Here is a 23,173-nt window from a genome sequence, read left to right as displayed (position 1 = left end):
CCAGGCAAGCAGCAACAGAACAAGGGGACACAGTCTCAAGTTGTGCCAGGGGAGGTCTAGGCTGGATGTTAGGAGGAAGTTGTTGGCAGAGAGTGATTGGCATTGGAATGGGCTGCCCATGGAGGTGGTGGAGTCGCCATCCACCTGGCTACAGCCTCCCTTCAGGTAGTTGTAGATAACAACGAGGTCACCCCCGAGCCTCCTCTTCTCCAGGCTAAACCTAACCCAATCTTCTCCAGCGTCATCCTTCACGGGCATAACCCAGCCCGTTCCGCTCCGTATCTGTCGCACTACACCAGAACAGGGTGGAAGGACTAACCCAGGAGACCACAACTGCTTCAACGCCGCCGCACACCGCAGCTACCCCAGGAGCTGTCACTCCGCTCTCCCGGCTCCGCCCCGCTCCGGGCGCGCAGCCCGGGCCCGCCTCCTTGCCCGCCTCCTTGCCCGCCTCCTTGCCGGGTACCGGACGCGCCTGCGCCGTTCCGCGCCCCCTGGCGGCTGCTCCCTCGGGCCGCGGGGCGGGGCGCGCTGTCAGCTCCCTCACGCGCCATTGGCCGCCGGACGGGACCGGCTGGGTGCGCGCGCACCCCCCGCGCCCGCTCCGCCCTCCCCTCGGCGCCGCGGGGCCCTGCCGACGTTGTCAGGAGCGGCAGGGGTCGCCAGCTCCCGGCCCCCTCGCCCCGTACCGTCGGGGGAGGGCTCACCCCGAGTGGAGCAGGATCCGCGCCGGGAGGGCATACCGCAGCGGCTTTACCCCTTCGGTACGTTGTTGACCGCTGACTGCTCGCCCCTGTGGCTCCCGGGGCCGCAGTGGGGGACTGTCCGCCGGGCTCAGGAGGGCGGTGGTCGGTCAGCCTGCCTGCCGGCTCGCCGTGTGCGCCCGGTGGCCTGCCGGCCATGGCACGGGGTGGGGGACGGCCTTGCAGGGCCGGCTGCGGGATGGCATGGTGGCTGCGGCAGGGCTGGGCGGCCCAGGGGCCTGGACAAGTGCCCCAGGCCAGTGATGGGTGCTCTGGCCCGGCTGTCTGCTTGTTTGCCGCCTGGTCAAGAGCCGCACAGTAACGGGGAGAGTTGCGGTGGTGGGCAGGCTAACCGCAGCCTCTTCGAACCTCTCCGGTAGCAGGTGTTGGTGGTAGCTGAGTACGCTCCTGCACTGCTGACGCCTCATTTCCGAGTTTCTAGTAACTTTCTTCGTTAGGGACAGGGAGACCTGCCCATGTCTTGGCAAGGGGGCGAACGGGGGGCAGTCGGCCGGGGCTTACAGCCGCAGGCCTCTTGGTGTGGTGCTTGTGCACGGCTGCTACACAGGCCGCGTGGGTAGCCCTGGCACCTCTCCATACCTCCACAGGTTGCTTTCCGTGCTTCTGTTTGCAGGTCTGTTATGTCCAGTTGTAGATGCAGTCCTTTCGTAGCCGCAAGAGTTATAAACGGTTCTATTCAGAGCAGTTCTCTGTAGCTTTGTGTGTTGGAGGGCGATGCTGAACTTGATGTGCCACATGCAGAGTTGGTGGTGGAGGAATCCTTCGTTCTTAGGTTTAAGCTCAGTGTCCTCACACTTGCCGTGGGAAGTTGCTTCGTTTACTGTCAGTAACACTGCCTGAGCATAATTTCAAAGAACTCTGGTTTCATTTCCTAATTCTGTTGTGTCTGAAACTGAGACACAACAAGATTTGTGTATTCCCGAATGTTTCTTTTGACTTTTCACTAATGGAAAAAAAATCTCTTTTTGTTGTTTTGGGATGTTTTCATGCGGGAGTTATTTGTTTGCGTTGGGTTTTTTTTGTCTATTTGTTACTGTTTGGTGATTGTTTGATTGGTTTGGTTTGTTTTTCACAGGACTCTTTAAAGGTATTCAGCGTTCTAGGCATTCTGCAGGATTTGTTTGGTTGCATTGGGGTTTTTTGTTTGTGTGTTACTGTTTGGGGATTGTTTGATTGCTTTGGTTTGTTTTTCACAGGACTTTTTAAAGTTATTCAGCGTTCTAGGCATTCTGCAGGATTTGTTTGGTTGCATTGGGGTTTTTTGTTTGTGTGTTACTGTTTGGTGATTGTTTGATTGGTTTGGTTTGTTTTTCACAGGACTCTTTAAAGGTATTCAGGGTTCTAGGCATTCTGCAGGATTTGTTTGCTTTGGGGTTTTTTGTTTGTGTGTTACTGTTTGGTGATTGTTTGATTGGTTTGGTTTGTTTTTCACAGGACTCTTTAAAGGTATTCAGGGTTCTAGGCATTCTGCAGGATTTGTTTGGTTGCATTGGGGTTTTTTGTTTGTGTGTTACTGTTTGGTGATTGTTTGATTGGTTTGGTTTGTTTTTCACAGGACTCTTTAAAGGTATTCAGGGTTCTAGGCATTCTGCAGGATTTGTTTGCTTTGGGGTTTTTTGTTTGTGTGTTACTGTTTGGTGATTGTTTGATTGGTTTGGTTTGTTTTTCACAGGACTCTTTAAAGGTATTCAGGGTTCTAGGCATTCTGCAGGATTTGTTTGCATTGGGGTTTTTTGTTTATGTGTTATTGTTTGGTGATTGTTTGATTGCTTTGGTTTGTTTTTCACAGGACTCTTTAAAGTTATTCAGGGTTCTAGGCATTCTGCAGGATTTGTTTGCATTGGGGTTTTTTGTTTGTGTGTTATTGTTTGGTGATTGTTTGATTGCTTTGGTTTGTTTTTCACAGGACTCTTTAAAGTTATTCAGGGTTCTAGGCATTCTGCAGGATTTGTTTGCATTGGGGTTTTTTGTTTATGTGTTACTGTTTGGTGATTGTTTGATTGGTTTGGTTTGTTTGTCACAAGACCCTTGAAAATTATTCAGCATTCTAAGAATTCTGCAGGATTTGTTTGTTTGCATTGGGGTTTTTTTGTTTGCTTGTTACTATTTGGCGATTGGTTGGTTGGTTTGTTTTTCACAAGACTCTTTGTAATTATTCAGCGTTCTAGGAATTTTGCCCCATCCCAACATAAACCACTTTGCAGGATACTGCGTTTAGTAGCTTAGAATATTTGCATCTCATCTTCCTGCTTTTCTTAAAAATACATATCCATAAACTGGATAGACATGGATATGTGACTATTTTTCTCCTTTCACTAACAAAGACAGGTCTGTAATGTGAAGTCAGTGTTCAAGCTCCTTATAAAACCAGTATTTTTTGGGGAAAAAAAAAAGGTTTGCTACTTGTTTGGATATTTAAGTGTGAGCATGTAGTTTTACATTTGTAGCTGTTAGTTTCCCAGATGGGTTTAACATTTTGTAATCCGATTCTTCATATGTATTACAAGTGTACTTTATTTTCTAACATTTTATGCCCAAAATCTGTTCACTGCCTAGGTTCGGTGTATCTTGACTTAGCTTTAAAGTTAATAAAGGTCAGGAAAACTTCAACAACCCCAAGCAATGCTACAGGCTGGGGACAGAGTGGCTGGAGAGCAGCCAGGAAGAAAAGGACCTGGGGGTACTGGTGGATAGTAGGCTGAAGATGAGCCAGCAGTGTGCCCAGGTAGCTAAGAGAGCCAATGGCATCCTGGCCTAGATCAGGAACAGTGTGGCCAGCAGGACAAGGGAGGTTATTCTTCCCCTGTCCTCAGCACTGGTCAGGCCACACCTTGAGTACTGTGTCCAGTTCTGAGCCTCTCAATTCAAGAGAGGTGTTGAGGTGCTGGAATGTGTCCAGAGAAGGGCAACAAAGCTGGTGAAGGGCCTGGAACACAAATCCTATGAGGAGAGGCTGAGGGAGCTGGGGGTGTTTAGCCTGGAGAAAAGGAGGCTCAGGGGTGACCTCATTGCTGTCTACAACTACCTGAAGGGAGGTTGTAGGCAGGTGGGGTTGGTCTCTTTTCCCAGACAACCAGGAATAGAATGAGGAGACACAGTGTCAATTTGTGCCAGGCAAGGTTCAGGCTGGATGTTAGGAGGAAGTCCTTCCCATAGAGAGTGATTTGCCATTGGAATGGGCTGCCCAGGGAGGCAGTGGAATCACCATCCCTGGAGGTGTTCAGGAGAAGACTGGATGAGGCACTTAGTGCAATGGTCTAGTTGACTGGCTAGGGCTGGGTGCTAGGTTGGCCTGGATGATCTTGGAGGTCTCTTCCAACCTGGTTGATTCAATGATTCTATAGACAGAAATACGCAAGTTAAAAAGTAATACAGAAACACAGCAGCCCTCCCAGAAACCAGAGTCCTCAGGAGGGGTTCCCAACCACCTTTTCACCTCCTTCCCATCCCTCTACCTTATCCCAGACTTTGCCTTACATGCAAGATTAGTTTGGAGAACTGGCCAAGTGGGTTAGAAAGCAGAAGGATTAGTTACACAGAAGGCAGGATAGGGAGAAAAGTACAGGCACCAGCTGTGACAGAGTCCAACACTGTTGGGTATGTCTGTGTTCTTGTTTTTATCCATCTCAGCAAGCCTATGAGTGCAGCAGGCATCACCATTGTTTCTTTTTCACAGCCTGTCATCTAATTTCTCTCACTAAGTTATTCCAGCTAGCCTCAAACTAGCACACCATGTTTCATATATCAGCAGACTCCGACTAGCCCTCTGTCACATTTACTGAGAAGTTCATCTCTGTGTGGACTTTGAAAGGAAAGGAGAGTGTTGTGTGTTTCTTTTCCCCACATCTCCTGTACTTCCTGCACTTTGGTTTGTGGAGTTTATTTCCACCTCCACTTTCAGAGATTCTGCTGCTTCTCTTTTTATAGGTGTCCCACAAGATTCTGAGTAATAACTGTGAAATGTAGCACTGTTATTGATCTCTGGCTGTGCCTGCCTGGTGAAATGATACGATGTAGTACAAGGCAGATGCTTCATATCCAGCTTTGTGAAACAGCACCAGGACAGGAGAGGCTCTGTAAAACTATATCTCTTTGGAACAGTTAATTTTCTTAATTTGTATGTCTGTGTCCAAACCTTTTGCAGTGAAATTTTGGTATGGGTATTCGATTTTGTAGTACTTGTTCCTGACTTATTTTCTTCCATCTCTCAGAGACTGGAAATAGTGTTGAGAAACCCACAAAATGAGTAGCCGTCGAAAACGTGCACCTCCATCAAAATTGGATGAGGAGAAGAAGAAAAAGCTCTGCTGGGATATGCATCAAGACAGGAGAAATGACATAACATTAGATGATGATTTGAGTAATGAGGACCACGTTGCAGGTCCAAGCTCTTCTTCTGCACCCTTCATTGTTATAAATGATGACAGCACTGATGAAGATCTCATTCAAAAAGAAGGCAGTGGTTTAAAATCTGTCAAGTTTTTGACAGTTAATGACGAAGAGGACTCTTACTCCATCTTGACTCCTGTATCAGTACAACTAAATATTATAGTCTTGCCATACCGTGCAGATGGGGCCTGGAAAGCCTTGTTGGGAGAATTTGCTCTTCATCTTCCTTCTGAGCAAATTCTAACTGATGGATTCCATGAAAGGGGCTTTACTCTAATGAGAGGAGACTCTGATGATCAGCTGCAGATCTGTGTTCATGAAAAAAGTGAAGAAGAGTACAGTAACGAAACAAAAGAATACATGGGTGCTTATGAGCAATGTATTTTGGTGGAACCAACTTTAGGTGGTGAAATACTGGAAGGCTTGAGGTGGCTGCAAAAGAAAAAGATAATTGGACTTTATCAAAGGCCTAGAGAGGCTCAGGCTTTAAAGGTATGTATTCATATATTTGTTCTGCTTTTTAAAAGTTACTTTTCATTAGTCATGTAAGAGTCTGAACAATGAAGTCTGTCAGCTACCATATATTTTTATAATGTGATGACAACAAATAGTTTCCACATGCTTTTTGTAAATGTTTTCATTGTGATTTAAAAAATAACAAACCCAAACAAACACTTTTGAATGTTTTACTGTTAATAATGCACTACCCAATGAATCACAGAAGCTTTTAGCTGCATTGTAAAATATTCTCCATGTGGTGAGTTTAATATATTTTTTTTTTGTACTTGTTTACATTTGCTAATTTAAAAAGCATTGTTGGTTTTGTGTTTTTTTTTTCCTTCATATTCTTTCTGTTTATAATATTTTTGTCATGATTTACTGTCTGACTATTTCACAGGTTGGCATATACCTTCTGGAAGCTGGGCTAAGTAAACCAGAGTTTCTTAGTGATGGAGGTGGAAGGCCAAAAAAAGCTAATCAGCTGATTCAGAAGCTCATGGAAAAGTTCTATAGTTTTTTAATTCCAGGTAAAGTAATTTAGTTTAATGCTTCTGAATATGTTTTTTTTTAACTAATGTTTGTTTTAGTAGTTTTAAATGTAAGAGTGTTATGGAGGGGGTTTTGTCTTTGTTTGGGGTGAGATATGAGGGCCGATTTGAAAGTTTTAAGTAATTTAATAATATATACAAAGAGAATTTCCCCCAAACTTATGTACAGCTAACCCACACAAATTCTTTGTACACGGTTGGTGAAACTATTTTTACAGAATGTCTATTTACAGCAGGATTAAGCAATTTGGTAGAGGTTTGGCAAGATTCTGGTTAGAGAGTCCTGTGGCATAAAGTGCCACTGATAAAGTCAATGAAATTCCTTAGCTATGTCATAAATAACAGGCATAAACTTGCGTTCATACAAAATAAGGCTTTAATAGAGTTGCAGGAATCAAGCAATGTTGCGGCCTGGGTGCGCGGGGAGGCTCCGTTCTACCCTAACGCACAGCCTTTGTTTTCAGTTGTCTCTTTTTATATCCTATTCTATTACATATTCATTACTAATTCTAAGAAAAGGTTGGGTTTGCCTTATCAGTTCCAAGAATGGGAGATGTCTCTTCCATGCATGTCTTTTTTTATCCTGGTGGTCTTCAGTGATGAAGTAAGAGGTCTTCCTCAAGTGTCCTTTTCATGAACTCCAAACTAGTAGTGTCCTTTGTATGACTCTGCTCATGCGCAAAGGCTGTCTCTTCCACCTGCCTCCCTCCTCCACCAACCTTTCTAGTTTCTAATTATTTATTGCTGTTATCTTAAGCCAAATGTATACTCTTGTATGGTTGTGCAAGGAGGGGTGCAGCTCCATTCAAAACCCACCTTCCTCCCTCTCTCTGGCCTCTTGCCACGAATTGATCAAATCAAACATATATTTCTCACAGCTACTTGAATCAAGAGAGTTCAAATACTCACTAATTGGAAGTCTCAGTATCTGTGGTCCCAAAATATATGTATAGCAAAAGCCACATAGTAGATCCTCGTGGAGCTAATAGTTCACTTCAGATCTTGGGGCGTGCTGTCTGAGAAGATTCCACGGGTAGGATCAAGCTGATGCGGCGAGCTGGAGCCACGGTGAGCTGGGGCGGCGGCCAGCCGGGGACGCCTTGGACGATCGGCCGCTGGATCAGTGCAGAGTGCCATGGAACAAAGGGTCATGTATAGCGAATGGAGGTAGTGGTCCCAGGCTGGGCTGGGAGAGGTGAGTGGAGGAAGTGGCAGGAGCAGGTGGCAGGATTCAGATGTTTACATGAATCGCCCTATTTGTCGGATGTGGGCCGAGATTGATGGTCCTTTGGCCACAGTATTGTCCAATAAGCATCTGGCAGCAGGCCAAAACACACCAAATAAGGAAGGGTCCAGAAGCCGAGTACCCCCAAATATGGGGAGAGCACAGGTGGGCCACACGCTAAGCGCGTGGGCTTATGCAACCTGTTTACATCCACATTATGTAACCAGGGCAGGCCAGACTACTTTGCTCCAGGGTTTATTGTGCTCCTTTTGTCCGTTCAATGTGTTTGCCTCTGGTTTGGGCAGGAAAACATGTCCAGGCAAGCACAGGCTTATGTAAGCCTATTTGGGCCTATGTAGCCCTCCACCACAAAGGGAGAATAAGAAGTTATTCCTGCCATCTAGAGCAACTTTCAAGGTAACATTAAGTAACTTTCCCCATTTCTCTCTTGAATTGGATCACCATCGTATACTGGGTTTCAGTGGTTTTGCAGAAGCAGGAGAAGGCTAGCACCTCCTGTATAACTGTACTAAAATTCAAAAGGCATAGTTAATTAGAAATTAGGCAACCTGCTGAAGAGGGCCTAAAAGGAAAAGCTGACAGACTGAATTGTGTACATTTGTGCTTTCTGCAAAGAACAAGTGTGCAACTGCTAGAAAAGACTTGAAGTATACAAAAAAAAGGGACAAGTGTGTGAGGAAGGGAAGATATAAGAGGTCATACTTCAAAACACTGAAGTAATTTGAAGTAAATTTGTCAGTTTAGGTTTAAAAACACAATAAAGCAGATCCAAAAGGGAAATCTGAAGAGTAAGAAGTTTAGGATATAGAAATGAATAGTAATATTTTTTTAATGCGTTAGGAAACATATATTGCCATAAGTGCATTGGAAACAGAATACTTGCCTGAGAATTTGTAGACATGAGATTACTGAAACATAAAAGGATGCTGCAGCAGGAAGCACAGTTTTATTCTCTGTGTATCTTCTAGTTGGGGAAAGTGATAATTTAGGGACCAAGTGAACAGTGTGGTTTTTGGGTTTTTTTGTGATCCATAATCATTTTCTGCTAGAATGTGGAGCATTTGTTCTGAGTACATGAAGGGATAGCTTTTTATGGACTACATGGTTCAGTGTGTCTTACAAGTAAAGAGGAAATACAGCTTCTGAAAAGGGAGACACTAGGATCATAGAATAGAATCAGTCAGGGTTGGAAGGGACTACAAGGATCATCTAGTTTCAACCCCCCTGCCATGGGCAGGGACACCCTGCCCTAGATCAGGCTGGCCTGAGCCTCTTCCAGTGTGGCCTTAAACACCTGCAGGGATGGGGCCTCAACCATCTCTCCGGGCAACCCATTCCAAAGTCTCACTACTCTCATGGTGAAGACCTTCCTCCTCACATTCCCCTCAGTTACTGGGGCAGGAATGTGGACCTGAGTGACCTTTTCAGAATCCATGTGGCCATCTCAAGTTCATAAAAGAGCTTTGTGGCTAACTGCTACTTTTTTTTCTGACTCTTTTTTATAGTGTACATTTTGATGTGGCATAAAACAATAATATAGGCTTGAGTTTATGCGAAGGAATGCCATCTAAATGGCCAAGTAAAACAGAAGCTGTGGGATTAGAAATAAACCATTGTTAATGTGTGATGGTTACATGCTATGGAGCTAGTTACATTTTCTAACAGTTTTTAAGCATTAAATACTGTAACACTGATTCTATCCCAATGACTGCATTCTTCTTAAAAAATGCAAATTGATTTCCATGTCTAACAACTTAGTTTGTCTTTTAGTTTCATCTGAATACAGAAAGAATTAATTGAAATTTTGTGAAACTGCATGCAATATGTTTTAAACTTGTCAATATCCAACTCAAGTGAACTCTACAAAACAGCCCTCCAAGTTGAGGCTTCTTGTTTTCCCCATTGATGAGCAAATTCTTGTCAATGGATTTGCACACAAGAATTTACACAAATAAAGGACATGAGCTCTCTATCCCTACATTAATTCTGTAGATATTTATTTTCCTTAATGTACCATTAATGTCATTGTAGATAGTTTTTAGACATTGTGGCAAGAATTCCATCGGAAGTTAAACTAAGTATAAGATAGATGCAAAAGAGTGACAGAATATTTAATATGCAGAAGCTTCATGAGTTTCATAGTATCACCAAGGTTGGAAAAGACCTCGTAGATCATCAAGTCCAACCCTTTACCACAGAGCTCAAGGCCAGACAATGGCACCAAGTGCCACGTCCAATCCTGCCTTGAACAGCTCCAGGGATGGCGACTCCACCACCTCCCTGGGCAGCCCATTCCAGTGTCCAATGACTCTCTCAGTGAAGAACTTTCTCCTCACCTCCAGCCTAAATCTCCCCTGGCGTAGCTTGAGGCTGTGTCCTCTTGTTCTGGTGCTGGCCACCTGAGAGAAGAGAGCAACCTCCTCCTGGCTACAACCTCTCCTTTGAAACATTAATTGGAGAGCTAAGGAATTTTTTCAGACATTTATTTATAGAGGTTGATTTTTTTGTTTGTTTTAATAAATAGTTTTATAATAGATTGTATTTTTTTATTTGGAGGCTCAGGGATGATCTCATTGATGTCTACAACTCCCTGAAGGGGGGCTGTAGCCAGGTGGGGGTTGGTCTCCTCTGCCAGGCAAGCAGCAACAGAACAAGGGGACACAGTCTCAAGTTGTGGTTGGGAAGGTCTAGGCTGGATGTTAGGAGGAAGTTCTTGGCAGAGAGAGTGATTGGCATTGGAATGGGCTGCCCAGGGAGGTGGTGGAGTCGTCGTCCCTGGAGGTGTTCAAGAAAAGCCTGGCTGAGGCACTTAGTGCCATGGTCTGGTTGATAGTCTAGGGCTGGGTGCTAGGTTGGACTGGATGATCTTGGGGGTCTCTTCCAACCTGGTTGATTCTATGACTACATGTAGCTTCTTCTTGCTTCAGGGAACACAGGCATCAATTGCTTGTAGAGCCAGCTAGCTGCTTTCTCAGTATGAGAAAACTCCATAGTATTTACACTTTTTTTGGAAGGAAATTGAAAAACAAAAAAAAGGAGTAAAATGTTTGTTTAACGGCTGTGTTGGTTTTTTTTTTTTTTCAGTGAATGGTGAGTTCACAGTGTTTTGGAGCTTGTTTTCCTGTGCTGTCTTGCTGTATGACACCACATGGCATGAAGCATATGGCATACTAGTGGCATGTCAAGAACGTATACCATGCATCATTTTCATTCTGTTTTTTTGAGAAGAACAATTTTTTGCTCAAAGAAAAGGTTTTGGGTTTTCTATGGTACTTTTAATGCTGAATGTAAGGCAACCACTTTTCCACTGGTCTAGAATAAAGTGAGGGAGATTAATTTTCAGTGACGTAGGGTGACAGTTTGGATATTACCCATCCCCCCACTCTTATGAAATCACCCAGGCTAGACTCAGCCAGCTTGAAATTAAGAAATGAAGCTTTATATTTACAGCTTAGCACAATGTAGAAGCAGGTGTTTACAAATTTACATCTGTAGACAGAAATAGACAAGTTAAAGGTAATACAGAAACACAGTAGCCCTCCCAGAAACTAGAGTCCTCAGCAGGGGCTCCCAACCACCCTTCCACCTCCTTTCCACCCCTCTACCTTATCTCAGACTTTGCCTTACCTTCAAGGTGAGTTTGGAGAATTGGCCAGGGGCATTAGAAAGCAGAAGGATTAGTTACATAGAAAGCAGGCCAGGGAGAAAAGTACAGACACGAGCTGCAACAGAGAGCCATTTCAACTGTGTTATCTGTTTTTGTGTTCTTGTTTTTAATCCATCTCAGCAAGCCTTTGAGTGAAGCAGACATGACCATTGTTTTCTTTTCACAGCCTATCATCTGATTTCTTTCACTAGAGTATTTCAGCTAGCCTCAAACCAGCAGATGTAGGTATTCTCATACTATAGCCTTGAAACTGCACTACAGATGGAAATATGGAAAGATCCTACTGCAGATGCAGTAGTAGAACTTAAGTCACAGAAGGAATTAAGTAGAATCCTTGGCTATAAAACATAGTACAGTAGCATCTGTTTCTCAGAGTTAAGCAGTACTAAGATGAAAGCTTGTTAGTTGAATTACAATTTTAAATGTCTGAAAGCATAATGAAATATTCATAGAATGGTTTGGGTTGGAAGAGACCTTAAAGGTCATCTAACTCCAACCTCTGTGGTGTCAGTAGGGACACCTTCCACTAGACTAGTTTGCTCAAGGCTTCCTCCAACCTGGCCTTGAACACCTCTGGGGAGGGGGCATCCATGACCTTCCTGGGCAACTTGTTCCAATGTCTCACCACATGCACTGTAGAGAAGTTCTAATATTTGGTCTAGATCTAACTTCCTTGAACTCAATCCATCACTGTTTAATAGTTAAACTTTCTTAGAATCTTTTCAAATATCCCAATGGTGCATAGAACCATTTAATAAGGAAAAAAAAAAAGAAAATGGAAAAACCCAAGAAAAATATGGACAAAACATACCCAATTCTGTGAAAATTACTTTATTTTGATGTTGTAGTCTTTGCTGTCTTGTAAAATTCTGGATACATTTCTAATAGAGAACTCCATTTATTATGCTTTGAAATGTGAAATTTAACATCTGTTACTTTAACAAGTATGGTAAGTGTCATAGATTGCCAAGGGTTGCTCTCAAACTGGGACTTAAATATACGCTGTAATTACTCTTAATTTCTCAGGTCTTGCTGTGAAGTGAGGAATGTATATGAGAAGATTCCTTGGAACAGTTTCTGTAGTGTATAAAGCTGCATGCTCTGCTTGGTGCTTTTTGCTAATCCCATATGTGCACTCTGGTTGCTCTCTTTACATGTACAGTTCTTAGGAATTTGTAGAAACTTAATGTCTTATAGAATTTTCACTTCTGAAGCACTGGACTTGAAAGGATTAGGGAAGGGCACTGATGACTGTCATACAGAAGGCACACACTTTCCTGCTGTTTGTGTTGGAAACCAATCTTTGCCTTCACCATTCATTTGAATGAAAGGAAGCTTTTGTTTTCTGTTCTGGAGCCCCCAACACAAGAAGGACATGGAACTGTTAGTGAGTCCAGAGGAGGGCCACAAACATGCTCAGAGGGCTGCAGCAGCTCTGCTGTGAGGACATGCTACAAAAGTTGGGGCTTTGCATCCTGGAGAAGAGAACGCTTCCAGGAGACCTTGGAGTGGCCTTCCTGTATCTGAAGGGGACCTACAGGAAGGCTGGGGAGGGACTATTGACAAGGTCTTGTAATGAGAGGACAAGGGGTAATGGGTTTAGACTTGAAGAGGGGACATTTAAACTACATGTTAGGAAGAAGCTCTTTCCAGTGAGGGTGGTGAAACACTGGAGTAGATTGCCCAGGGAGGTTGTGGCTGCTCCCTTCCTGGAAGTGTTCGAGGCCAGATTGGATGTGGCCTTAAGCAGCCTGTTCTAAAGGGAGGTGTCCCTGCCTGTGGCAGGGGCTTGGAACTGGATGAGCTTTGAGGTCACTTCCAACCTAAACCGTTCTATGAATAGAAGCCTAATAGCAGCCTCTAACCCTTATTTTGAGATGGAGTTCTCTGATGTTTGTGCCAAGTGTTAGCAGGAGGCATCATAATGATAATTTGATTTAACTGTGCCTGCCATTAGCTTTTTTCTTTATCAGTGTATTAGACTTTTGCATATACCTTAAGGTCACTTTGTGCTGAAAATGCTTGTCTTGCCTTGCTTCTAAATTTGGGTTGCTATGTTGTCTTGTTTTTTGTTTGATTGTTTTGGTGTTTTTTGTTTTTAAAGAATAACTCTCCCAAGAGGACTTCATCTCCACTGCTACCTAGGGCTAGTATCTTTCTTTGAATTACAGAATTGTACATCTGGTTTATTGGTGCCAGTGTTTCCAGTTGTAGACCTGTAAATATTTTTCCTCATCTTATGTCAGTTTCCTAAAATGCTTACCCTTGAATGTTTCATGGGTTTTTTTTGTTTCACACTGCTTGAAGTCTGTGCAAGCAGAAGGCTTTCTTTTCTAGAGGGTAGAAAAGAAGATTAGGCCTTCTGTCCTAGTGCATACATATCTAAGCAGGGATTTTAATTGCTTAAGTCTGCCTTGTCTGACTTTGGCAACAGTGCAAGTGATGAGAACTTAGCCTTGTCCTACTGCTACCATTTTCCTATCCAGATGGATAATTAACATGAAAGCTCACTGAAGAGAATCTCCTAGGTTCCTTTTCATCAAGAAGAGCTTTGTTTAATGAAAACTGTGGAAATCCTTGACAACTCACTGTGGGTTTTTTTCCCTTTCTATAAGACCATTGAGCCATGTTAACATTAAATCTGAAACGTGAGTTATTTGTGGTTCTGTATCAGTGGAAATGTTTAGTGGAAGGTCTTTATTAAATAAAGTCTGATTATTCTATCTCTATACTATAAAGGAAGAGCTTTGCTGGTTGTGTATACCTCTGTGATTGCCATAGTGTGTTAGTCTCAACGTTTAGGACAGTGATGCTCATTGTTTCCTACTGTTAGGTGAATCAGATGCAGTCATGACATGCATTTCAATGGTGTTTTGCTTTGCTTGCTTCCATTTATTAACTACATTTGTTGCAGCAAAATAGACTGAAATGTTGACCAAAGTTTACTGATACTGTGTATCTTGGATGACTTGGTATATGCAGATGAGCTGGAAGAAGATGAGGAAGAATCTGACATAGAACTAGAGCGACAAAATATCGAAGAGCTTTATGACTTTGTGAGGCACACCCATCAGCAGGACATCCAGTTACTGAGAGAGGACGTGCAGCATCCTGCATTAATTCCTATTCTGAGGCCATACCAAAGTGAGGCTGTGAACTGGATGCTTCACCAAGAGAACCACACAAACACTCCAAGTGATGGCAAGTATACGGGTCTGGAACACTTGCATAATTGAGGAGTGTGATATTATATTGTCAGCAGTAATGTTTTCTTGCTGTTTGATTAGCAGCTTTGTTAATCATTGCATTACCATGTTTATAAAAGCTATTTGGGTATGTATTGATCTGATTTAACCTTCCCAGAGACTCAAAATACCTAACAGAGCAATACATTAATAGATTGCTTTTTCCACTCCCCCTTTTGGAAAGAAAGGAGTTAGATGTAGAGAGAGGAAAAAGGGTAAAACACTCTAAGAAGAGTCTTGCTTTGATTTGGAAGTTAAAAGAAAAACTTTAACAATAAATAAAAGGTATTTAAGATAGGGGAGTTACAAAAATAAGTATAGGGAAGGGAAACACCATCCCTGGAGGTGTTGACTGGCTGAGGCACTTAGTGCCATGGTCTAGTTGATTGGACAGGGCTGGGTGATAGGTTGAACTGGATGATCTTGGAGGTCTCTTCCAACCTGGTTGATTGTGTGAAACAAGGTACAAAATATTTATACAACCAGATCGATGGCAATGGATGGATTCAGGAAGGTGTTGTGCACCATGTCATGGGGTGGCCACATGGCAAAAACAGGAGCAGCTGGAACAAAGGTGGTGCTACCAGGCAGGCAGGGTGGGAGGGCAAAGAGAAAGAGCAACAGGGAATTCCTCTGTTTTTATAGGGGGTATAGACAGGAAGTAGGTGTGGGCTAACCATTACACCTGGGATCAGGTTCAGACCACCCACAGGCAGGAGACAGCAGGACCTGGGGTCAGGTTCAGACCACCCCCAGGAGGATTAACCCTTTACAGGGTAGTACAGCAAGTGATGAACTAAACTTTGCCAAGCAACAGTTGGTGTATCTTGCTGTTCATGAAGCACTGCTTTTTGTCTCTGAATGTCACAATAATGCAGTTGTAAGTAATGTGCTGTTTGTAGAGAAACCTCTCAACAGTAACATCACCTCTTTCTCCATAGAAAATGCATTGCACTTCTTATGGCGGGAGGTCATCACTCTGGATGGAGTAAAAATCTACTATAATCCATTTACTGGCTGGTATGTTTTTATAGTTACCTCTTTCCAAGAGCAAGTTGTACTTTTTGAAAGCTTTTTTACCTGAAGGATAGAAAATAGTCCATAACTGTCACTTTTCTGATAGCAACTAAAGAGTTAAAACAGTGTTCTCTTAAAATTAAGGGAGGGAGGAAAGGAAGAAAAAGGCAAACTGGAATATACAATACACAGGTATTGTATATTCCAGTTATCTGGAATATATCTTAAAGATTTTGTTGTGTTCTTAAAAATTCAGTGCAGATTTGTGCATTTAAGATGAACATGTTAAAAAATGAGAGCACTGGACCAGAAGGTTGAAGTCTTCAATGTTTTTAAAATCTAAAGGAAGGAGGCAGAATAATGTATTTTATTAATGCTTGGTGTTGCTTTAGTAGCTATGTTGCACTTAAATGTTAACCATGATAGTTGGTTAACATTTAAGGACCTCTTCTTCCAAGCTCAAGATCAATGCATCCCAGAAAGTAGGAAATTGGGAAGGGGAGCCAGGAGACCCTTATGATTAAGTAAGAAACTGCTAAGCAAACTTAAGTGGTAGAAGAGAGTCTACAGATCATGGAAGGAGGGGCTGGCTACCTGGGAGGAATATAGGACTGTTGTCAGAGGATGGAGGGAGGCAACTAGGAAGGCTAAGGTCTTGTTGGAACTCAGCCTTGCAAGGGGAGTCAAAGCTGACAGAAAGGGCTTCTTCAAATCCATTGCAGGAAAAGCTGTTAGAGGCAGTGTAGGCTCTCTGCTGAATGAGGAGGGTGCCCTGGTGACAGAGGACGCTAAGAAGTCAGAATTACTAAATGCCTTCTTTGTCTCCATCTATGCCACTGGAGACTGTCGTCAGGAGCCCTTGACACCTGAGGCACCAGAGGAGAGCCTGACAAATATGACTTCCTTGGTTGACAAGGTCTGGGTTAAGGAACAGTTATGTAATCTGGACATGCACAAGTCCATGTGTCGTGATTGATATCAAGGACAAGGGAGTCATTAGGAGCAGTCCATTCCAATGCCAGTCACTCCCTCTGTGAAGAGCTTCCTCCTGACATCCAGCCTGTACCTCCCCTGGCACAACTTGAGACTGTGTCCCCTTGTTCTGTTGCTGCTTGCCTGGCAGAAGAGACCAACCCCACCTGGCTACAGCCTCCCTTCAGGGAGTTGTAGACAGCAATGAGGTCAGCCCTGAGCCTCCTCTTCTGCAGGCTGCACACCCCCAGCTCCCTCGGCCTCTGCTCACTGGGCTGTGCTCCAGGCCCCTCACCAACTCTGTTTCCCTTCTCTGGACACATTCCAGTACCTCAGCATCTCTCCTGAATCGAGGAGCTCAGAACTGGACACAGCACTCAAGGTGTGGCCAGAGCAGTGCTGAGCACAGGGGCAGAATAACCTCCCTTCTCCTGCTGGCCACACTGTTCCTGATCCAGGCCAGGATGCCATTGACTCTGTTGGCCACCTGGGCACACTGCTGCCTCATGCTCATCTACTCTCTACCAGTACCTCCAGGTGCCTTTCCTCCTGGCTGCTCTCAGCCAATCTGTCCCCAGCCTGTAGCACTTCTTGGGGTTGTTGTGGCCAAAGTGTAGAACCCTGCACTTGGCCTTGTTCAATCTCATCTCATTGGCCTCTGCCCACTCCTCCAGCCTGGCAGTGTCCTTCTGCAGGGCTCTCCTACCCTCCAGCAGATCCATACCTGCTTCTAGCTTGGTGTCATCTGCAAACTTACTGATGCTGGACTCAATCCCCTCGTCCAGGTCATCAATAAAGATATTGAACAGGACTGGGCCCAGCACTGATCTCTGGGGTGCACCACTAGTGCCAACTGCCAACTGGAAGTTGCACCATTCACCACCACTCTGGGCCCAGCCCTCCAGCCAGTTCTTGACCCATTTCAGAGTGAATCTGTCCAAGCCATGAGCTGCCAGCTTTGCTGGGAGCGCTTGTGGCAGATGGTGTCAACAGCTTTGATACAGGTCCCACAGCATCCTTCTGGCTAACCTGAAGCAGTGTGGTCTGAGTGATTAGGTAGTGAGGTGAATTTGGAACTGTTTGAAGGAAAGAAGCCAGGGAGTTGTGGTCAATGGGATGGAGTCCATTTGGAGGCCTCTAGTGGATTCCCACAGAGGTCAGTCCTGGGACCAGTTCTGTTCAATATATTCATCCATGACATGGATGAAGGCACAGAGTACACTGTCAGCAGGTTTGCTGATGACACCAGGCTGGGTGGAGTGGCTGCCACATCAGAAGGCTGTGTTGCCATTCGGAGAGTTGGGCAGGGAGACACTGAATGAAACTCAACAAGGGCAAGCGTAGAGTCTTGTACCTGGGAAAGAACAACCCCAGGCATCAGTATAGGCTGGGGACTGATCTGTTGGAAGGCAGTGAAGGGGAAAAGGATCTGGGGATCCTGGTAGATGGGAGGATGAGCATGAGGCAGCAATGTGCTCTTGTGGCCAGGAGGGCCAGTGCCATTCGGGAGTGTATTAAAAGGGCTGCAGCTAGTAGGTTGAGAGAGATTCTTCTGCCTCTCTATTCTGCCCTTTAGCTTGGAGAAGAGGAGACCGAGAGGTGACCACATCAGTGTTTATAAATACGTAAAGGGTGAGTGCTAGAAGGCTGGAGCCAGGCTCTGCTCTTTGGTTCCCTATGCCAGGACAAGGGGCAATGGGTGGAGGCTGAGGCATAGGAAGGCTCGAGTAAACATGAGGAGGAATGTTTTTCCCTGTGAGGGTGATAGAACACTAGAACAGGCTGCCCAGGGGGATTGTGGAATCTCTCTGGAGATATTCAAAATCCACTTCAACTCTTTCTTGTGTGATCTGGTTTAGAAGATCCTACTCTGTCAGGAGTGGATGATCTTTCCAGGTCCCTTTCAGCCTCTGACATTCCGTGATTAATTTGGTTAGAATAGAACTTTTTGACAGGGAGTTTGCTGGGTTCTTTTAATTATTCTGTATAGCTTTCAGACCTTTAACATGTAAGTATAAATACTTTTCTTTCTCTTCTTGACTCTAAGGTTCTGATATGCTAAGTCAGCAAGGCAAAGCCTGTTAGGAAGGAAAGAAATGCAAAAACCATCTGTCATACATACTCATTTGTTAGGTTTTGTATGCCCAAAAAGCTTGCTAGCTTTTATCCATCTTAGTTTAGCTAATAGAAGATACTGTCTCACCTTACAGGCTTCTGCTTGCTGAAGCTGGTCTCTGTCTCTGAACGTGTGCTTCTTTGTCACACCCTTCTGTAGTTACTGACTTTCATTTGGCAATGTACTTGGATTTTAGTGTTATCCGTGAATATCCGAGTGCTGGACCTCAGTGGCCTGGAGGTATTTTGGCAGATGAGATGGGTCTTGGAAAAACAGTGGAAGTCTTGGCTCTCATTCTGACTCATACCCGACCAGACATTAAACAAGATGATCTGATGTTACCTGAGGTAAGAAAACCAGAATAAGATTTAGTACAAGGAAAATACTTTTTCAGAGTGAATGGAAATGTACTTCATCTCTTGAGTTTATTGCTTTCTGTCTGGTAGAAGTCCAGATTTAAAGATGGATTAAAGTACAGTGCAAGTTTTTGCTCTGTGTGATACTTGGTAGTATAGATAATGGAGTAGTTTACATGAGAAGTTAACTGATAGTTTGTCATTGTTGGAGCAACCCTGCTGTTAATAGGCCTTTGGTAGTTAGAATCATAGAATGGTTTAGGTTGGAAAGGACCTCAAGGATCATCCAGTTCCAAGCCCCTGTCATAGGCAGGGAGACTTCCCACTAGAACAGGTTGCTGTTCTTGCAAGGAGGCCCTATCCAAGCTGGCCTTGAACGCCTCCAGGGAGGCAGCAGCCACAATCTCCCTGGACAACCTGTGCTAGTATTTCACCACCCTCACTGTAAAGAACCCTTTCCTAACATCTGTTTTAAATGTCCCCTCTTCAAGTCAAAACCCATTACCCCTTGTCCTGTCATTACAAAACCTTGTCAATAGTCCCTCCTCAGCCTTCCTGTATGTCCCCTTCAGATACTGGAAGGCCACTCCAAGGTCTCCTGGAAGCCTTCTCTTCTCCAGGATGCAGAGCTCCAGCTCTTGTAGCCTGTCCTCACAGCAGAGCTGCTGCAGCTCTCTGAGCATTTTTGTGGCCCTTCTCTGGACTCACTCCAACAGTTCCATGTCCTTGTGTTGGGGGCTTCAGAACTGCACACAGTACTCCAGGTGGGGTCTGAGGAGAGCAGAGCAAAGGGGCAGAATCCCCTCCCTTACCTTGCTGGCCATGCTACTCTTGCTGCAGCCCAGCACACAGTTGCTGTCTGGGCTACACTCATACTGCAGGCTCATGTTGAGCTTTTCATCACCCCAGACTCCCAGGTCCTTTTCCTCAAGACTGCTGTCAGCCATTCCCCACTCAGCCTGGGTTCGTGCTTGGGATTGAGCCCACCTAGGTGCAAAAGCTTACACTTGGCCTTGTTGAATGTCACGAGGTTGGCCTAGGCACACCTCTGCAGCCTGTCCTGGTCCCTCTGGATGGATCCCTGCCCTCTAGCAAGTCGACTGTGCCCAACAGCTTGGTGTTGTCTGCAAACTTGCTGATGGTGCACTGATTCCTCTGTGTCACTGACAAAGACGTTAAACGGCACTGGTGCCAGCACCGACCCCTGGGAGATGCCACTTGGCACTGGTCTCCAGATGGACATTGTGCTGCTGATCACCACTCTCCTTGTATGATCATCCAACCAATTCTTTATCCAGCGAGTGGTCCACCCATCAAGTCCATGTTTTTCCAGTTTGGTGACCAGGACATGCACTGCAACAGTTTACAAATATATAATTTAGTGGTACTGTGTTGGAAATCATTCTCCACTTCATTGTACTGATGAGTATCAAACATCCATTAGAGATGCAGTCACTGCTAAACCAGGGATGATTTAAATGGAATGACTGAATGCAGACTCTGCTTCACCTCTGTTTCGTATAATAAATGAGACGACTTAGCAGCAGTTTTCTATCTTTACTTCTTTTATCATGTATCCTCTGAAAACTTAGCACCTTAATTGAAACCAAACATTTTCTCTGAAGGGAAAGAACTTTTATCTTGAAGTGAACTTATACTGCTTCTATGGGTTCCATCCTTTTTGAATTCATGCCAACCAGTTTCATTGTATATCTATACATAACGATCTCCTGCCTGCTTGTCATTTTATCAGTTAAAAAGACCCTGTTGTCAATGAGAGACAAAGGTTCTTCTTGAATATATCAGAGGGTCAGCACAAGAAGTGTAAGAGAAAATTGTTAGCACTAAAGCACCTGGACATCAATTGGCAAAGCAGGTTTTGGACTATAGCAGCCAAAGATTTTTTTGAGAGCTGAAGTTAAGAATTTTTCAGATGTAAACAGCTGGGATAGACACCTTAGATAATATTGTAAGAGCTTTATGAACAGAATTATATGACATTTGCCTGTACTTAAAAGGCTCTATTCCAGTCATCCAGAAGGCACCTTGTCATCTCTATTTGTCTCATCTTCAAATATAAAATGTCTGTTTGTGCTGAAAAAACCACCAAACAAAAATGCTTTATTCCTATAGAGGCTTTCTGAATGACTCCTGGCATGTGTGAGACAATGTCAGAGGTACTGCAAGTATTTCACCTCACTTGTAAGGCTCAAAAACGTTGTCTGGAGTTTCATTGCAGTTAATGTTAACTCCGCAAAGTACCTAATTGGACAGAGTAGAGGGAAGTGTCAATGCATATAGCTATAAAGCAGGTAACCATAGAAATATTTGCACTACATTTGCTCAGCTTTGGGTTTCTTTTCTATATCTTGGTTCTTGAGTTGACATCTCCTTGAATTAAATCAATGTTCCTGAATCACTGATAATACGTCTTTGGTAGGCAATCCCTTGAAAGAGAGACTTGCTTGTAATACAACTAACTAGAGTTTTCATTCAACTGCTTACTTCCATTTGTGTTTCTAGCTATATATAAAAGAGGGATTTTCCTTCTCCTTAGATCTAGCACACAAGAACACTTGTATTACTATTTCCAAATTACATTGCAGAAGAGGAACCAAGCAGCTTGCAGGGGCTGCTCTTTCTGTTAGCACCGTAGGGTGCTCAGTGCAGTTTGCCAAGAAGCCAAACTCAACGGGATGTTGCTTTGTACAGTAAAAAAGAGCTATGTGAGCAAACTAGTGAGATCTGAGCACTCATCTCTAGCAATTGATGCTGATTTTCAAATGTGAAGAGATAAATGGAGTTCAGAATTACTGTGAAGAGACAGGAGCTAATAACTATTAAATGTTGTCTCCACTAGGGTAAGCTTGTAAACTTCTTTGTTCCACCTCAACCTTTAGAAGGAAATAAAAAGAAAATGCCAAGGGAAATGGAGCTTAAATTGAAGGAAAAAATACAATATCCTAGTAAGTATTTCTGGTAACTTTTTAAATACATTTTGATTTGCTCATACATCTTATTTTGGCCACTGATCGTGACTTCAAGGTGTGATGGTTTGGGTCTTACTCACATCCCTTCCCCCCCCCGCCCAGTGAAATCACCCAGACTAGACTGAGCAAGCTGGAAGCTAAGGAATGAAGCTATATTTACAGCTTAGCACAATTTACAAGCACATATATACACAATATTTACAGTTATATACAAGTTAAAAGTAATACAGAAACACAGCATCCCTCCCAGAAAATCAGAGTCCCCAGGAGGCTGCTGACTCAAACCTCCTCCCTACTCCCTCTTTCCCTCCCTTCAGAAATAAGCAGATCAGTCCCTGTATATATCACATGCTAAATCTGGAGAGATCTGAGGTGAGATGTCAAAAAGACAACAAAGAGGTTAGAGTTAAAAATGTTAGATTGGATTAAGGAGTTAAAGCAGAGGTAACCACACAGACACAGACTGCCAGAGAGAGAAGGAACGGAACAGAGAGCTGAGCAGTGTGTGAGCAGTGAGTGTCTTACCTGTACTTTGACTTGTCATATTTCTCAGCAGAAGAATGAGTGATATAGGCTACTGGATTTTTTTCTTTCTTCTCACAGCTAAGGACTGAATTTCTCTCAGTAAAATATTGCAATTAGCCTCAAACCAGCACACAAGGTTACTTTTCACTTCAGCAGAATGAAGTGATTTTGCTGAGCACTGCGATGTGGAATTGTATGCCGCAAAGAGGTGATCCACGTTTTAAAACTACCAACTCAGCACTCTGTGCTACACATAACTAGAGGTCATTGTAAGTCAGTTTATGCATTCAGCTGAAATACACTGCCTGTTTTCAAGCTCAGGAGGAAAATCGAGTGACTTACTGCCACTTAATAGTGTCTTACAATCAGTGAAAAATAATGATTTTAAGGGTGCCTCCAGTAAAGCATTGTCAAAACTGCTGCCTGGGCTTTTTAAATGCATTTGTTTAGATGAAGGCAGTGTTTTAGAGTTCCTTTGCTATGTGGTCTCTGAGGTAACTTCCATTTTTTGCTTTGATTCTGTGCATAGGTTTACGAGTAATGATATTAGCAGCCGTGAAGGAAATGAATGTGAAGAAAGGAGCATCTATTGTTGCAATATTTAAGTACATCAGTGCTATCTATAGGTATGACATACAGAGAAATAGACGACTTCTCAAAAGAACTTTAGAGAAACTAATTGCAGAACAAGTAGTAGAGCAAGTCAGAGGCCATGGTCTGGCTGGATCTTTCAAGCTGGGGAAGAATTACAAGGAGCAGAAGAGGCGAGAAAAGATCAAAGAGAAGGTAAAACACTTCCAAAATGTTGCAAAGACAGACCTTATTTTTAGCAGTTGC

At 43.8% G+C, this 23,173-nt stretch overlaps 1 protein-coding gene across 2 annotated transcripts in view; it reads left to right on the top strand.

Moving 5' to 3' along the window:
- The first annotated feature begins 630 nt into the window (after positions 1-630).
- SHPRH (SNF2 histone linker PHD RING helicase) overlaps positions 631-23,173 on the top strand; it is a 73,987-nt gene continuing 51,444 nt past the window's right edge. Inside the window, exons 1-8 of one of the 2 annotated variants that reach the window (XM_064158264.1) lie at positions 631-764; positions 4,976-5,645; positions 6,052-6,181; positions 14,098-14,316; positions 15,302-15,380; positions 18,662-18,812; positions 21,682-21,787; positions 22,866-23,122. In XM_064158264.1, coding sequence (XP_064014334.1) covers positions 5,007-5,645; positions 6,052-6,181; positions 14,098-14,316; positions 15,302-15,380; positions 18,662-18,812; positions 21,682-21,787; positions 22,866-23,122 — 1,581 coding nt within the window. In that variant the 5' untranslated portion in view covers positions 631-764; positions 4,976-5,006. Of the gene's footprint in view, positions 765-4,331; positions 4,362-4,975; positions 5,646-6,051; positions 6,182-14,097; positions 14,317-15,301; positions 15,381-18,661; positions 18,813-21,681; positions 21,788-22,865; positions 23,123-23,173 lie in introns of those variants that run through there. The other variant, XM_064158265.1, reaches the window with a different exon arrangement.

The sequence above is a fragment of the Pogoniulus pusillus genome, chromosome 18 (genome assembly GCF_015220805.1).
Source record: "Pogoniulus pusillus isolate bPogPus1 chromosome 18, bPogPus1.pri, whole genome shotgun sequence".
Taxonomy (NCBI): Eukaryota; Metazoa; Chordata; class Aves; order Piciformes; family Lybiidae; genus Pogoniulus; species Pogoniulus pusillus.
Note: the sequence above shows the minus strand (reverse complement) of the source record. Positions and strands in the feature narration are given on the sequence as shown.